General features: G+C 43.0%; 1 protein-coding gene across 1 annotated transcript in view; it reads right to left on the bottom strand.

Moving 5' to 3' along the window:
- Positions 1-14,389, bottom strand: part of LOC143032731 (uncharacterized) — a 125,873-nt gene extending 111,484 nt beyond the window's left edge. The window contains exon 1 of the mRNA XM_076197671.1: positions 13,443-14,389. Coding sequence (XP_076053786.1) covers positions 13,443-13,506 — 64 coding nt within the window. The 5' untranslated portion in view covers positions 13,507-14,389. The remainder of the gene's footprint in view (positions 1-13,442) is intronic.
- Positions 14,390-16,735: the final 2,346 nt, after the last annotated feature.

The raw sequence follows: 16,735 nt of genomic DNA, 5'->3' as shown, positions 1-16,735 counted from the left end.
TGCTTCAACATCATTCGCCGAGCGACTCGTCTTGCGTAGCAAAACACCACAAGAGTAGCAAGGTTAACCATGATGGAATGACGTACTTGTGGTTGGTTTTGTTCGCTCTCTATTTTACCACAAACCACAAACTCCCCACTCCCGCCGTCAATAAACATCAACTTGTCCACAGCCTTGACTTTACACACACACACACACACACACACACACACACACACACACACTCAAGCCTTTTAAAGCACCACGCACAGACAGATATAAACACAGTCCCATACCTTCTATTGTACACTTATTAAACATCTAATCCAAACATCATATTAACATTAAGACGCATCTATCATGTTTTATATGTTCATGTTTTATATATTTGTATAGTGCACAATCACGTCAGCATTGCAATATGTGTATTTTCAGCCTTTGGCTGCCACGTCTTCAATAAACCGTTTATTATTATTTATTATTATTACACACGCGCGCGCACGCAGGTGAGAATGTAGACATCGTTTCTTGAAATTCTAGAACAAAACAAAAAAATGTGTGCAATAAATGCGATAAGACTAGCATGGCAAATACTTCACAACCCTGTTGCATGGCATAACAATACTTGTAGTATGCAAGGCAAGGTAATATCACTTGCTTGCCGACATGACAGGAAAAAAAATAAAATAAGAAACAAAAAAAAAAAAACATAAAAAATAAGGCGCCTTTATTGGCACGAAGCCCCGTGGAGATTTTCCCCGGATCGGGGCACAAAGTAAACAAGCCAATAAATGCAGGAATAATAAAATAAAATAGAATAAAATAAAATAAAACAAAATAAAATAAATTTAGGGCGGTTCCCTACAACCGTCACCAACAATTACAAGAACCGCCCCGAGGCGCCTTACGGTCGATTTGTCAGGTCAAGCGGCTCCTTTTGAAGTCAGGTCACACAACACCTGCATACAGAACGTACAGGCTGACCTACACGCACGTACGCACGCACGCACACACTTGGAAACATTACTCCACTATGTATTTGTATTTACCTAATTGTAGTAAACAGGAAAGCAGCGAGCAACGCTCGTTGGGTCCCGTTTCCATTTTTTAACATACCTAGACTCAAATTCATGTACGGTTCCAACATAATCTATATCTTTGAGTTCCAATTATCATATTTAGATTTGAACTCGCGTATTGTTTGAGCTTGGGCTATATCACCCTCTAAGCTATTCCACATATCTATATATCTATATGGAAAACTGTATTTCTTCACATCCTTTAGACGTATGTGTGTGATTCACCTTGGTCTTTGGATCACGTGTTGGACTCGTGATCGACAGCTATTTCCCTACCGGAAGAGAGCTCAGAGCTAGTAGGTCCGATCTATGGGTAAGGCTATGACCTTGCACACACACACACACACACCCAACTCCCCGCCCACAAGAGTTGGAGTAACACCCCTCAGCGCTGCGGTACTGATATTATTTCAGCCCCGGGCGAGGATCGAACCCGGACCTCCGTAGTGGCAGGCCAGAGCTCTAACCACAGCGCCATGAGAGCGTGTGTGTGTGTGTGTGTGTGTGTGTGTGTGTGTGTGTGTGTGTGTGTGTGTGTGTGTGTGTGTGTGTGTGTGTGTGTGTGTGTGTGTGCGTTCGTGTGTGTGTGTGTGTGTGTGCGTGTGTGTGTGTGTGTGTGTGTGTGTGTGTGTGTGTGTGTGTGTGTTTACCTAGTATTATACGGGAAGGGAGCTATGCTCGTGGTAACTCGTCAGCATCAATTTTTTTCTTAAAAATGTGTGTGTGTGTGTGTGTGTGTGTGTGTGTGTGTGTGTGTGTGTGTGTGTGTGTGTGTGTGTGTGTGTGTGTGTGTGTGTGTGTGTGTGTGTGTGTGCGCGTGTGTGTGCGCGGGCGTATGTGACGTTCACTTAAATTATTAAAGGACTGAGTTCATTTAACAATATCCCGTCTCTTTGCTTTTAATTAGTTCAAAATCAAACGTTGATTTCCTCACTCAATAATGTAAACGTCAGTCAGCTTCATTCTAAACTCGACCGGTAGTAAGATCAAACACCGTAGCGTGTATAACAACAGACAAATTTTACTCAATCGACTCCTAAAATCCAGCGTTAACTCCGAGCAGATGTCTTTCCACCCCATCTCCACTACCCCTCCCCCCCCCAAAAAAAAAAAACTTCCCCCCCACCCGCCCCCTAGTGCCCCTAAACCCAAGGGGGGAGGGGAGAGAACGTTGGGAGGCTCCTGACCTCACTCCACCTCGGGTGGATTTAGCCCCCCCTCCCCCCCACCATCATCCTCTCTGTGATCCTACCGCTCGGTTCCTGATCCCAGCAACTGCACCTGCTTCTTTCAGAGTACCGCCCCTGGTCCCCAGAGCTCACGAAAGATCGTTTAGCATCTACTTGGAAACACGACCCGAAGGAAGGAAGTACCAACACTTGAGAATATATATATCCGTTAGTAAAAATATAAAAATTGTAAATCGTGCGTTGATATGTAGAACGATTGCTCACTCACTCACTCACTCACTCACTCTCTCTCTCTCTCTCTCTCTCTCTCTCACTCACTCACTCACACACACACACACACACACACACACACACACACACACACACACACACACACACACACACACACACACACACACACACACACACACACACACCGCCCGGGGCTGAAATAATTTCAGTATCGCTGCGCTGCGGGTTGTTACTCCAACTCTCGTGGGAGGGGGGTGCATGTAAGGCTAGAGCATTACACACAGATCGGTCATATAGAGCTCTGGTGTGTGTGTGTGTGTGTGATCCAAAGACCATGGTGAATTAAACACACACACACACACACACACACACACACGCACACACACACACACACACACACACACACACACACACACACACACACACGCACACACATTAATGTAATGCTCTTATCTAGTAACGAGCGCAAATATTCAGCAACACATCTCTTCCACCTCAAAATCTCGACTATCTTTTCTGTCACTAATCTTTTAATGACATGCTCAGAGTTTCAATAAAGACCTGGGAACGAAAATATCAGAATTTTTTCCTGCATTGCTCCTCACAACTGGAGTAGAGTCCGGAAAATTATGACAAGCTCAGCGTAGGAGCAACTGATCATGGAGGGCCAAAAGGGCCCATGGTCACAAAGTATCCACCAAATTCCAGAGACCGTCGGGCATGAACATACTGAACTTTCTTACCTTGAAACTTCAAACAAGAATAAAATTTGAGATTTAAGAATTTATTTATTTTTGTTTTAGGGGGATTTTAGTCCTATTTTTCCCTAGTTTTTGTCCTATTTTTCATAGGGGGTTCTGTCCTATTTTTTCTTGGGTGTTTATTCCTAAGCTGTTTTGTCCTACAGTCGCCTTCCCCAATGCAGACCTCAAATGTCTCCTCATCCCTCTTAGATAAAACACTGTTTCTTCTCCTAATAGGGGTCACTAAAAGACTGAATGAAAGTGTCTGGCATTCACTAACTGTTACTGGGTGTCAATCTGTGGACTCTTGGGACCTGAAGGCCCCGTTCCCGACTTCTTGAGCCCCTGGACTACTTCGAGAACTCCTCGAACTGACTGGTTCTTTGCCGTTTCTTGTGAGCAAACCGCGTTTTTTTTTTTTTTGTTTTTTTTTTTTGCTTCACCACCCGGCCAGGGCGGTCGGGAACCAATACAAAAAGCAAGCAGTGGGTCCCGGGAATCGAACTCACGACCCCCTGGTCACAAGTTCGACAAAGCATCCACTGGACTACGTTCTCCAGTGGGGGTTTATTTCCCAGCTACGTCCGTCACGGTGCTTCCCCCCCCCCCCTCGCCTCTTCTCCAACGGGACATCTTACAAGATCATCCTCCACATTGAACGTTCAAAACCTGTTCAGGCTCTTATCTCGGTATTTCTTTCTGAACACGTACAAGGAACATAAGAACGGAAAAGACTGCAGGAGACCATAAGGCCCACACTAGGCAGTTCCATGTCGCCTTACCACCTTTCCTCCCAATCTATAAATTTACAAAGGATTACAAAGGGGGAGCATGCCGACAGGAGACCTTTTGATCCATATCTAGGTCGGATGCAAAAAAAAAAAAAAAAAAAAAATCATATTAATAATAAAATAATAAATAAAAACTATAATAATGTAAACATTCAATGGTTTCAGCACTAACTACATGGTCACTAAATCTATTCCACTCGTTAAATACTCTTACTAAACCAGTTCTTACCTATTTCCTTCTTAAACCTAAACTTCCCCAATCTAGGTAAACAAGGAACTAGACAGAGCCCCAACCGACGAAGACCATACCGACCCTAGATTCTTCCCTGATGCTTCATCAAGGTTACACAGTCTCATGTGTACCTTTCATGTGATATTCATTACGTCACGCCACGTCACGTCACGTCACGTCATTGCTGACATCCCCCTCGTTTGTTTGACGTTTCATAGACTCTACATTTTTTTCTTGTCAACTTAGAGATCTCAAGAAGGCTCTTCTTACACATTCGCTCTAATATTAAGAGAAGTTTATGATACCCCAACTTCCTTCCCTCCTTGCGTGTTGTACATACATGCGCACATAGAGAAAAACGCACACACGTACATATACACATAAGTACGCACACACGTGTTCATACACGCAGTGGTTAGCGTTCCCTGTTGCCACTACGGAGGTCTGGGTTCTAATCCCACCCAGGGATGAAATAATTTCAGCATAGCTGCGCTGCGAGTTGTTACTCCAACTCCCGTGTGCGGGGAGTTGGGTGTGTGTGTGTGTGTGTGCGTGTGAGGTCACGGCATTACCCATAGATCGGTCATATATGAGCTCTGAGCTCTCTTCCGGGAGGGAAATAGCTGTCGATCACGAGTCCGACACGTGATCCACGACCATGATGAATCACACACTCACATGCGCGTTGTACTGACCAAAATTACCGTTTTCACTGCTTGCTGGTGTAGTGGTAGCGTCTTCACCTCTCACGCGGAAGTCCGAGTTCGAGCCCCGTTCACGGCTTGAAAGCTTTACCAGTGAGAGCCGTTACTGCCCCCCTTGCACAAGTGGGTGGAGTGGGAGTTCACATAAATTTGTGAAAATGTGAAGGAAGACATAATGGCATGGGACGCCGAGTGAACAAGACTTTTGGTGGTATTCTTAAAAAATATATATTTCCTTACTTAAATCTTTCCTTTCCAAGGATTTATATAAGATTTACATAAGGAGATATATTCTTTTTAAGAATGCCACCGTTAATTTATAGAACGTTTAAATCCTATGATCAAACTCCAAGATCCTGGGGGTCACCCCCCCCCCCTCTTCCCAGGTCATCTATATGACATCCCCCCACCCATCCCCACAGTAGCAAAGAAAACGGGAATGTAGTGAGTGAATGGACTACAACGACAACGTAATGCATTGACATGAAACACTCTCCAGGTTTTCAAAACTGCATTTTCGTTACAGATAACTGAATTGTATTGTTGGCAAAACAGTTCGTCGGTATAACTTAAACAGAAGAGGTAATTTTTTCTTTAATATTCAAAGGGATACACACTTAGAGCAATCTTTATGTCTACCAAATGATTATTTCATTTGCTTGTTTTGGAGTTCTTGTTCCTTATAATTTCGTTCTCGACACCTCCACGTTCGTATGGACCAAAAGGTCACCTATTACCTTTTATCATTGTAAACTATCGTAAATTAAGAAACGAAGATTAATAAAATTTGAGAGGATACACAGAAAAGTAAAGCAAAATCTTACATCATACAAGATAAACACAAACACGTACATACTTCAGTAAAAGTTCGCGTACACACACACACACACGCCACGCACTAGAATCTAGGAACTAAACAATGCTATCAATAATTAGAAACCAAAACCCAGGCAGCAACCGGCAACGATCATATCAGAACATATTCCGGTCTACCGTCGAGGTTTAACCTAAATTGATTCATTGTTAATGGTAACATTTAACCTTAGTTAACCGCATTGCTGGTGTACTTTCCAGTTACTCTCCTCTTCCTCTTCCTCCTCCTCCTCCTTCTACTACTACTTACTATTACACATCTACAGAAAAGCCTACACACTAGCAAACCAAAGATAGTCACGCGTCTTCATAATGCCCATTTCTACGTTTATGATCATGGGTTAATGTATGTGTAGCCTCTGTGTAATACAAAATCATAAACATAAAGAAATACACGCGTGCGCGCACACACACACACACACACACACACACACACACACACACACACACACACAGCAATTAATTTTTTGAAAAGACAAACTAAAGTAAAAACGACATAAGTATTTTTGCACAATAAGTTTTTTATCAAAGTAGATACAATGAAGAATCTAAATCCTTGGATGGTTTGAAGAAAATATATATGCTCTCATCCGGGAGGGCATTAGCTGTCGATCACGAGTCCAACACGTGATCCATGACCGTGGAGAATCACCGGGTTCCCTGCCTACAAGGCTTGAAGGGCAAAGACCAAGGCCCTGGAATTGCCAACGCTGGCGGAAAGAAGCGACTGGGGTGAAATGGTCACAATGCCACCCTGATGTGGACTGATAAAAAAATAATAAATAAATAAATAAATAAAAAGGGATGATCACAAGTACAGGACAATGGACAAGGCAACAGGCCAAGAGATTTAAATGCAAAAAGAAAGTAACCACAAATATTTGCAAAGAAAATAAAAAAAAAGGTCCGCAAAAGCAGTGTACGTTTTGAAACTACAAATGGTTTCAAGAGCGAACGAGACTGAACTATGAAATTCCGCAAAAAATAACAACAACAACAACTACACGAACAATAATAACAACAAGGTATAATGAATACCAGGGGGACTCTCTCAAAAATATTTCCCTGGCATGCAAAGTAAAACACACAGAGGCACCACTGTGTCCTATGTATGTGCCACCCAAGCTGCTTGCCCCAGGAAGTGTTTCATCAGTTCTGGCCACCCCTCAGCTCCCCTGTGCCGCCATCCACACAGCCCCTGCCCCCAAGCGAACACACACATACACATAATATATAACAACAGGTTTGCTGGTGTAATGATACCGCGCTCGCCTGCTAAATCAGCGATCCGAGTTTGGTCCCCGCGCAGAGCTGAAAATAATACCATAACACTGAAACCTGGTGCCCCGGTCTGTTGGGCAATGAGGTGTGTACACACACACACACACACACACACACACACACACACACACACACACACACACACACACACTGGTGTAGCAAAGAAACACATAGTGCCTGTTACTATTGTTTGTATTTCAGCAAATAGAATTGGCCAAAGCTCTTCTTTATGGAAGGCACTTAGTTATGATCAAGTCAGTTCCCTTTACCCAGTGTGCTCAGGTTGCCGGGGGCAAAGTGATAGCCAATGAAATTCGTCACCCCAGGAAACAGTAATTACTTAAAAAAGTCTGGGCAGTTGCCAAAGGACACAAAGACGCCCTTATTGGCCAAAGCTCTTAATATAAGACATTTATGAGCAAGTCAGTAACCCTTGCCCAGCGTGTTCTGGGAAAGTCTCGCGAGGCACCGAACAGCAAACAACCAATCTCAGTCTGACACACGAAAACCATTGGGGAAGAAAAACGAGTTTCTGGGCAGCGAGAACAAGAGGCGACTACGCACCGCTTTTCTGAAGAGCCGCGCCAGGAAATCCAGGTTGGGAAAATCCTTTGCTCAGCGGCTGATGCCGGAACCTATTTCGGATTCGAGTCAGCTAGCGAAGGACGGGTTTATGTATCTGCACAGGAGTCCAGGGCCGGTGATAACTCAGACTTAATCATTCATCCCGTGGGTTTTGTTCCCGAAAGCTAAACGACTCGAAGAACCTGAACTCAAGCAACGCGACGAGAACAACAACGAAGCAACAAAGAACCTGGAGTGTTCATGGGCCAGTAATAAAAGCTGGAAACACTTGGTGTAAACATATAACTTCCTGGCGGACACCTTTTGGGAGGCACGGCCATGCAAGGTTGTCAGGTTTGCGGCGCAAGAAAACAAAACGCCACACGCTCAACACGGCACAGAAGATCCTCACTTGGGTTGTTGTTGTCGTTCCCTAGACTGTCTGTCCGAGCAGTCCCGTCTCCCCCAAGGAATGCCACGGCCGAAACAGGGTTTTCTCACAAATCCTTTATAGAGTGTATGTTGTGTCATTTGCGTGCGTGGTTGTGTAATCCAGTCTTCCATTATGTGTTGAATGGTATAGGGTGAAGTGTTACATCCTGGGCAGTTGTCCACAATGCTGTCATCTAGCCTCCAAACAGGACGCCACTGAAGCTTCGTTCTCTATCTTAACCCAACAATGATTTTTCCCTATTCATTATCACTGTTGAATTTTAACACTAACTTAATTGTATTCACAATCGTCAGCCAACTTTTTTAGATATGAAGTTAATCGAGATCGTTAGTCTAGTAGCGCTACCATTTCTGTTCTCCAACTAATCTGATGAGGCATATTACACTAAGCAAAAACTAAAACGTTGGTCTCGCATTCGATACACACAAGACCTTCACCTGTCCCAGAAACTCCACAGTGAAGGAAAACAAGAAACGGAACAAGCGCAGAACACTTGTAGGCACAGGATTTGAACAACAAAGCACTTATCATTACTTATACAAAATCCATAAGAACTACAATGAACTATACATGCATAGCATGGTATCTAATAGTTAAGAAAACAATGAAAACGAGTAACCACAGAAGAAAATAATGTACAATAAATTAAAAAAAAAAAATCAGAAACCAAATCTTGGCCCCACCCATCCCCAACATCAAACAAAAGCAACTCACCAAACACACCATAAATAACAGCAGCAGTATTCACTCCACTGATTCCAGTGACCTATCATCAATACGTCATTAAAAAGATGACACACTGCGAAATTCTATATGCTTTTCACCCAACTTTTCCAGAAATTGACCCAATAAAGAGGATACTTTATACATTATATATATATATATATATATATATATATATATATATATATATATATATATACATACATACATATATATACTGGTATGCCAATGTTCAGGTGACCACCCAGCACTACGACCTTCCTAGCATAGAATCAACCTGGCAAGGCATCAACTACCCAAGATGCAATCACAGCATGGAAGACTATATATGTATATATATATGTGTATATATATATATATATATATATATATATATAAGACAAAAGCTGTACCATCGTATCACGACGACCCTTCAAAATGGAACTACTTCACGGCCTGGTCGTTCCACCGAGGGCGCCCGCGTGACACGGTACGTACTATATTGCATCAAATCCTTTATGCAGGTTAGTCTTCCGACTAGGTTTTGTGCCTTTATGACATTGTAATTAAATTCTCCTATTGGGATTCGAACCCTTACCTTAGCCACTTGCTTATCATAAGACGAAGACCGTACCATCGTGTCACGACAACCCTTCGAAATGAAGCGACTTAGTTCACGGTCTGGCCGTTCCATTTTGAAGGGTCGTTGCGACACGATGGTATGGCCTTCGTCTTATAAGCAAGCCGCTCTGGCGAGGGTTCGAATCCCAGCAGGAGTTTAATTCTATATGCCATAATGACATATATATATATATATATATAATATGTATACATATATCACGGCCAATGAAATAAAAAAGACAACAGATTGACCAAATTTGCTAAACTAGAAGAAACGTACAACATGTCTTCTGACTTGACAGTATCACTGAATGAATAAAATATTTTGAAAAGAGAGAGAGAGAGAGAGAGAGAGAGAGAGAGAGAGAGAGAGAGAGAGAGAGAGAGAGAGAGAGAGAGAGAGAGAGGGGGGGGGTTATCTGGTATAGGAAAACACGACCTGCAATGCATTCCAGCTTGTGGTTGCATCCTGCCCACGTCCGTGTTCTCCGGTGGCTGCATCCGAGAGAAGCAGTATCCGATGTCCGATTGGTAACCAAATATCTTGCTCATCTTTCGCGACTTTTTCTCCGCAGTTGTTATCGATCAAAAAAAATAAAAAATAACTAAAACCGAGAATCTAGAGAGCAAGCGGGCACATGCAACACCTAGAAACTAACACGTGTGCGTGTGTGTGTGTGATTCACCATGGTCTTGGATCACGTGTTGGACTCGTGATCGAGAGCTATTTCCTTCCCGGACGATAGCTCAGAGCTCATATATGACCGATCTATGGATAATGCTGTGACTTTACACGCACAAACACACCAGACTCCCAGCTCACGAGTTGGAGTAACGACTCGCAGCGCAGCAATACTAAAATTACTTCAGCCCTGAGTGGGAGTCGAACCCAGACCGCCGTAGTGGCAGCAGGGAACTCTACCAACTGTGCCATCGAGTCGTGTGTTTGTGTATGTGTGCGCGTGCGTGTGTGTTTGTGTACATGTTTACCTAATTCTAGTACGTACCAATACATATAAGTACAAGAAGCAACGCTCGTGGGGTCCTGTCTCTTACACTCAATTTTATCATACCGAACTTCAAAATAATGTATGATTACAATGTCTGTGTGTCTGTGTGTGTGTGTGTACGAATCCACGCATAAAAAGTTAATTCATAAACAAAACTCGAAAGAGTAAACCCCCAAACTTGGCAGTAACCCATAAAATCAACATGCCCCTTTCATATACGTAACCAGATTTGCGTTTGTATAACCGAACTAATTCTCTTAAGTTGTAAGGCCAGGCAACATTCTGCAGCTAATATCTCGTTCTCTCTGTCATAGAATCAAATAGGACGATACACCACGAGCATAACCCATATACAATATATTACAATGAGGTAAATACACCCACACAAACGTTTCAGCAGTCTATACCTGCATCACTGACTTTCACAAACGTTGAGAAACGATCACATGATGGGGAGCAACTTTATTGTTTTGTTTTTTTGGGGGGGGCACGCGGCGTCAAGCAGACACGATCTGAACTTCAAAGATGGGAAGGTTGATTGGTCCTCTTGATCAAATGAAAATCTATTCCAGGGAACACAGATAAACTTCTCCCCACCCATTTATCTATTTATTATTTTTTATATTTTCTAGTTGCGTTTCAGCCCTTTCGGGAAACGAGGGCCAATCCTTCAGCTGAATAAAACAGTCTGGCACAAGCCACGGTGGCGACAAAAATCGGTAGTTGGTTAAATCTGAATTTAACTTGATAAGAAGACCCGACTACCTCAGCTTACGGTCCAGTATGAACGCGCTTGCCAAACATCAGTAAATACTGAACGTAAAGAGAAAAAGAAAATAATCACGTGTGAAAAGGAAAGCCTGAAAAACGTTCAACATTGGAACGTTCGCAAACGTGCCGGGGCGTACGCAAGGCCCGACCAACGTTCTCGAACGTATGAACAAGTCACCGTTCGTAGAAATTCAATGCCATTGCTGCACACCCAAGTCAAGGTCGGACGAGTGACTACCGGTAAGTCACGGACAAGCCTAAAGCTCTTTTGAGAGATCAGCTCAATTTCGTAGAGCCTAATTAAAAAAAAAAAAAAAATGTATTCAACTGGGGAAAGTCCTTGATATATAACTACGATTATCTCTTGAAGAATTCGGATCAGACTTATTACACTTTATTCTGGCTATAGAGAGGCGATTTCAGTAAGTTGAGGCAATCTCTCACGAACAGCAAAGATTAACCTCCCAGCAACTAACATCAGTAAATCCCGTTATACAAAGCAATTTACAGGAAACCCACTTTCAAAGAGGAAATACCATTCAAACACAAACACAACAATGACACTTTCCCCTTTTGTCCCAGTAATCTGTGGACTTGATAATACTCAACCACTCTGGACAAAAAATGATGACCTCTGTCAGAGGTCAGGGTCTCCTGGTGGATGCTCCTCTTCGTCTTTCGGGCCAGACGTTTCTATTCGGCCCAGGGTTGAACTCGAGGTCTCGATCTGAGCTGAATATAATCGTCTGACGACAGCCAAAACAAAAGCATAAGCACTCAATATAAGATTTAAGATTCATTTAGATCAACACCTAAGCAATAGACCTCGTTTGATTAATTAATTTCTTCGTTCAACTATATATTCTTAATATCCGGCCTAGTTATGGACCAATAGGTCTCCTACCGGTCTGTTCATCTCCAAAGAGGCGAATAAAATACTTTGACGGTGGATACAAGTACAACCCGGTAAGGCAGGAGATTAAAACAAAGTGTACTCAAACTTTTGAGTACGTCCGTAACTTGTCTCGTCCCATGTTATTCGGTACTTTGTCAACTGGGTCGGATATTTTAATTTAAGAAGCCATCCGACATCCATTTATATCTACACATTTCATAGATCAGTACATACGCAAAAATTACGAAAATAGAAAATAAACAAACAAATAAATTCGATCCAAAGCACGCCTTCCTGTCTACGCAAAAATGACAAAAACTGCAACTAAATAAACAAACAAATTCACTAAATCCGAAGCACATCTACCTGCCAATCATTTTACGGATCTGTAAGGTTATCTGGGCACTTAAGGCAAAGGTGATGGGTTTTGCCACAGCCAAATACCTCCTACGTAAGCCTATCATAAAAAGAAAGAAAGAAAAAGTGTCTCAAAGCGTACCGCATGTTTTCTGGGAAAGAGCGGGAGAAATTTATCGGGGGTATTTATGTACTAGGCGAGACGAGAAACATGAGCGAATGCAACAATTATTGTAATATGCACAAAAGCATCCTTGTTAGTTCTAATGCACCAAGCTTAGAACAACAACAATAATAATAATAATAATAATAATAATGGCAGTAATTATCAAGTACATTAAAACAAAAAATAAACCTTCATTTGAGCAAAACATCATTACCACTTGATGAATGTACAGGTGGTCGAGAGCGACATCCATTGGCACATCCACGCGAACCTTCATTTATCTACGCGATCCACAATCCCAGGAATGTAGGCTCCCCACTTCTCATTCATCTAACCAACACTCCAAAGAATTCCAAAGCAAACCAACCAACCAATCGACCGACACGACAAGTTGCCAGGAACAACTGGCTGGCTTCTTAAACACACAAACATACATACACGCACGCAAACCCTAAGGAATACTTCAAAGAAAGTAGCCCATCATCCCTTCGGATGAAGAACGCACTCTACGACTGCATGCACACCCACCTCCTTACCCCTCCACCCACCCTCACCCTAAAAATCTCCCACCCACCCCCACCCACTTTCCCTGAACCTACAGCATGCGTAAAATCTACCCGACTATCCACACACGCTACCCGCAGCATGTATACCGTTCTTCGTACATTCCCATACCCAGAGCCTTCCCCACTACTAACTCACCCCCCCCCTCCCCTTACACCATATCTTCCTCCTCCCTCCTATACTAGACATCGGGCCGGTGCGCGTATTCATTAAACACCACATTAAGGACACTCACCTGCCATGTGTCGGTAGCCGTGTAAGAGTTTTGCCCTGCACCACTTGACGAAGGTGTTGGCCATCCTGCCTGGCCTTCCGCATCACGTCCTGCACACGGCCTGCCTTGCTTGAGCTTCGCTGCCCTCCTTCGCTCCTTTGCGGCACAAAAACATGCACGCTTCCTCGTGCGATTGTCTGTCAGTCTTTCTCCCTCCTCCTCCTCTGCTAACGACACCCGGCAACTCGGACAAGATTGTAAAGTAGAGTTGAGCTGGCGATATGATATCGGTGTGTTCAACAACTAACCTTTCATCTCGACCGCCGTGATAGTCGCCTCGCCACACACATATACGCACGCACAGACACACGCATAAATATACATATATTGACGTATACGTGTATGTACACACGTACACACACAGGCACACGCACACTCGCTCCCACGCCCGCAAAGGCGTACTAACGCATGCACGCACAAACTTAACAGTGACTGCAGGCAAAATTAGGCGAGCTCTATGTAGGCTGTCAGCCCAGCTAGGCCTAGTGTGTTAACACCAGGTCACGCTATCACATGCTTGCTGACAGCAATTCCGGGCGGAAGTTTGCTTTGGAGCTACGAACGAGTAATTCCCAAGAAATTATCACAAATCGTATCACCAAAGTCTTTCCAAAATCACATTCAGTCTAAGTTACAATCTTCCATTTCTACTGGCACTTTTCAAGTCCAGAATTGTTACTATGGTCATAAAACACGTCCGGTACCAGTCTAATATGTAAAATAGTCTTCCTTCACTCTATGTTCCAGCTGCCGATCCTTCCTCTCCACGTCACAGGTGGCTTCAAATGATGACCTGACAGGCTCCAGCGTCGTTTATATATCCTCGGAGGATCCACTGCCGCTATACGCATGCACACGTCGTACCCCTACTCACTAGCAAGGATTTTCTCTCACTGTCTACCCATTCCTCTCCTGTGTCTTGGCTGCCGACCACGCAACCCAACGTATCGTACCGCAATATCCTATTCACATCTCAATTCTTCATATTTTTTTCTCTTCAGTCAAATTTATGAATAGGTGTCATGTAGCACGGTCGTGATCCACAGATGCAGGATGTATATGCTGGGGATGCCGAATATCGTCAAACGATATTTTTTAAGCACAAGAAAGAATATCCAACACACATACGCACGTACACAGCGGAGCAACCATCGTAAACTCCTGTCTTCTATCTGTGACCACTTTGATACAGCGGCCACAAGGGTTAAATTGGATAACCTGGCCGCTTTAAAGGGTGTTATTGGACAAGGACGTTTCCCTGAACAGGGCAAGGCATAGGATGAGCCCTGCGCGAAGAAATTGCGACAGAAATCGTCTAAAAACCGTCTCAAGACGATTGGTGTGTGTTCCTTTAGTGGTGCCGACACCACGACCGACCAACTGTGATGCCGACTAACAAGATAATGGTAAATTCCTCCTTTTTCTCTGACATCACCGCATGTGTATCCTGACCCACCAAACAAGCTGGGAAACCATATTATGTTAAATTTGTATTCTAAGGGCGCGTTTTCATCCTTTTACCGACCTAGAAGATCAAAGTAAGACTAAACGCAAGTAATGATAGATAATAATAGGTCCCCACCTTGTGGCAATAGCTATGGTGGCAGGCCAGGCCAGGGGTGCTGATGGTGGTAGTGGTGATGGTGAAGGTGGGTAATGTTGGAGATAGTGTAAGTGCTGGTGGTAAAGTTGGTGATGGTTGGTGCAGATGTGTTACGAAAAAAGTATGGGAGTGCGAACACAAGAATAAATTCAACGGATAACAGCAGCGTGGAAAAAAAAGGGAAAGGAATTATGGAGAGATAGGTCACTGAGTGTTTGACATCAGAAATGTGCCGATCTTGTTATGCGGAGGGAATGAGCGAGTGTGGGAATGAGCAACGCATTTCGAGGCGATATGACGTCATGATCTCGATTGCCAGCCCGTAGTGTCAACGTTAGAGGCCTGATTGTTGTGAATGAAGAAGAGTTGATGCAAATTTACGACATATTTTCCGACGACATGTTTCGATGTAAGATTATCAAATGTGGAGACATAAATGAACAGAATTTTGTTTCCCGTTTCACTGTTTCGTCATCAATTGAAAAAACAAATAAATAAATACATAAATAAGTAAATAAAAATACTGATTCTCGATTGATATATAGGGCATGATTAAGTCGATTCCACATAAGAATTTATGTTGACTGTTGGAACTATACATATAAAATAATTTTCTAATGCACAAACTACAAGCAATAAATATTTTTGACCCGATTAATCATCTCATTTTTCCCAAGTTAGTTTAATCGCTACAATTTTTTACGAGAAACTTGAATCAAGAAAGCAAACTTATTGTGGTTGATACGTAGATGACAATAAGTAAATGCATAAATAAATATATAAGTAAATAGATAATTGGCAAATAAATAGAATGATAGATAAAATACATCAAATAAACACCGAAATCTATATTTCTGAAAAATCTTAAACCATAACGGTTTCACACGCCTAACGTCTCTGCCCTGTGCATTTTAAAGGTTAATATATTTTCTCCAAGTAACAAACACTTTTTATCATTATCATTATTATTATTACTATTATTATTATTATTATTATTATTATTATTATCATTACTATTGTCATTATCAATTATTATCATTATTATTTTTATTATGCAATAGAGGTAGGGGGTCGCATATCAAACATCTCAAAACCGTTTCTCCTTCGTCTCAACAAATTCTACAAACTCCTCAACAAGGATGGTGGGTGGAGGGGGGGGGGGATGAAGGAGCTTGAGAGGTCACATGGAAAACACGGTCTCGCTGTTGACCCAAGCCCTGAGAAGTGAAACAGAAGTGAAACGGGTCTGTTTGTTTTTCGCTCTCCATCTGAGCGCTGTTTACTGTTAGCCCGCTCTTCAAGGACACACACACACGCTGTGCTCTTAGGTCTTGCGAGACGGATGGGGCGACTCCTCAGCTCTCTGGGTTCAACCACAAAAGAGAAGTTGTGGGTACACCGGAGGAGGAGGAGGAGGAGGAGGAAGAGGAGGGGGAGATTAAGAAGTGGAGGAGGAAGAGGAGGGGGAGATTAAGAAGTGGAGGAGGAAGAGGAGGGGGAGATTAAAAAGTGGAGGAGGAAGAGGAGGAGGAAGAGGAGGGGGAGTTAAGAAGTGGAGGAGGAGAAGACGAATAAGCGGAATGATCATGAGGGAGAAAGGAAGATCAGGAGGAGAAGGGAGAGGGGGAGGAAGAGGAGGAGGAGGAAGAAG

The sequence above is a fragment of the Oratosquilla oratoria genome, chromosome 14 (genome assembly GCF_046742065.1).
Source record: "Oratosquilla oratoria isolate Oo_2021 chromosome 14, ASM4674206v1, whole genome shotgun sequence".
NCBI lineage: Eukaryota > Metazoa > Arthropoda > Malacostraca > Stomatopoda > Squillidae > Oratosquilla > Oratosquilla oratoria.
The sequence above is the reverse complement of the archived record's forward strand: the minus strand, read 5'-3'. Positions and strand labels throughout refer to the sequence as shown.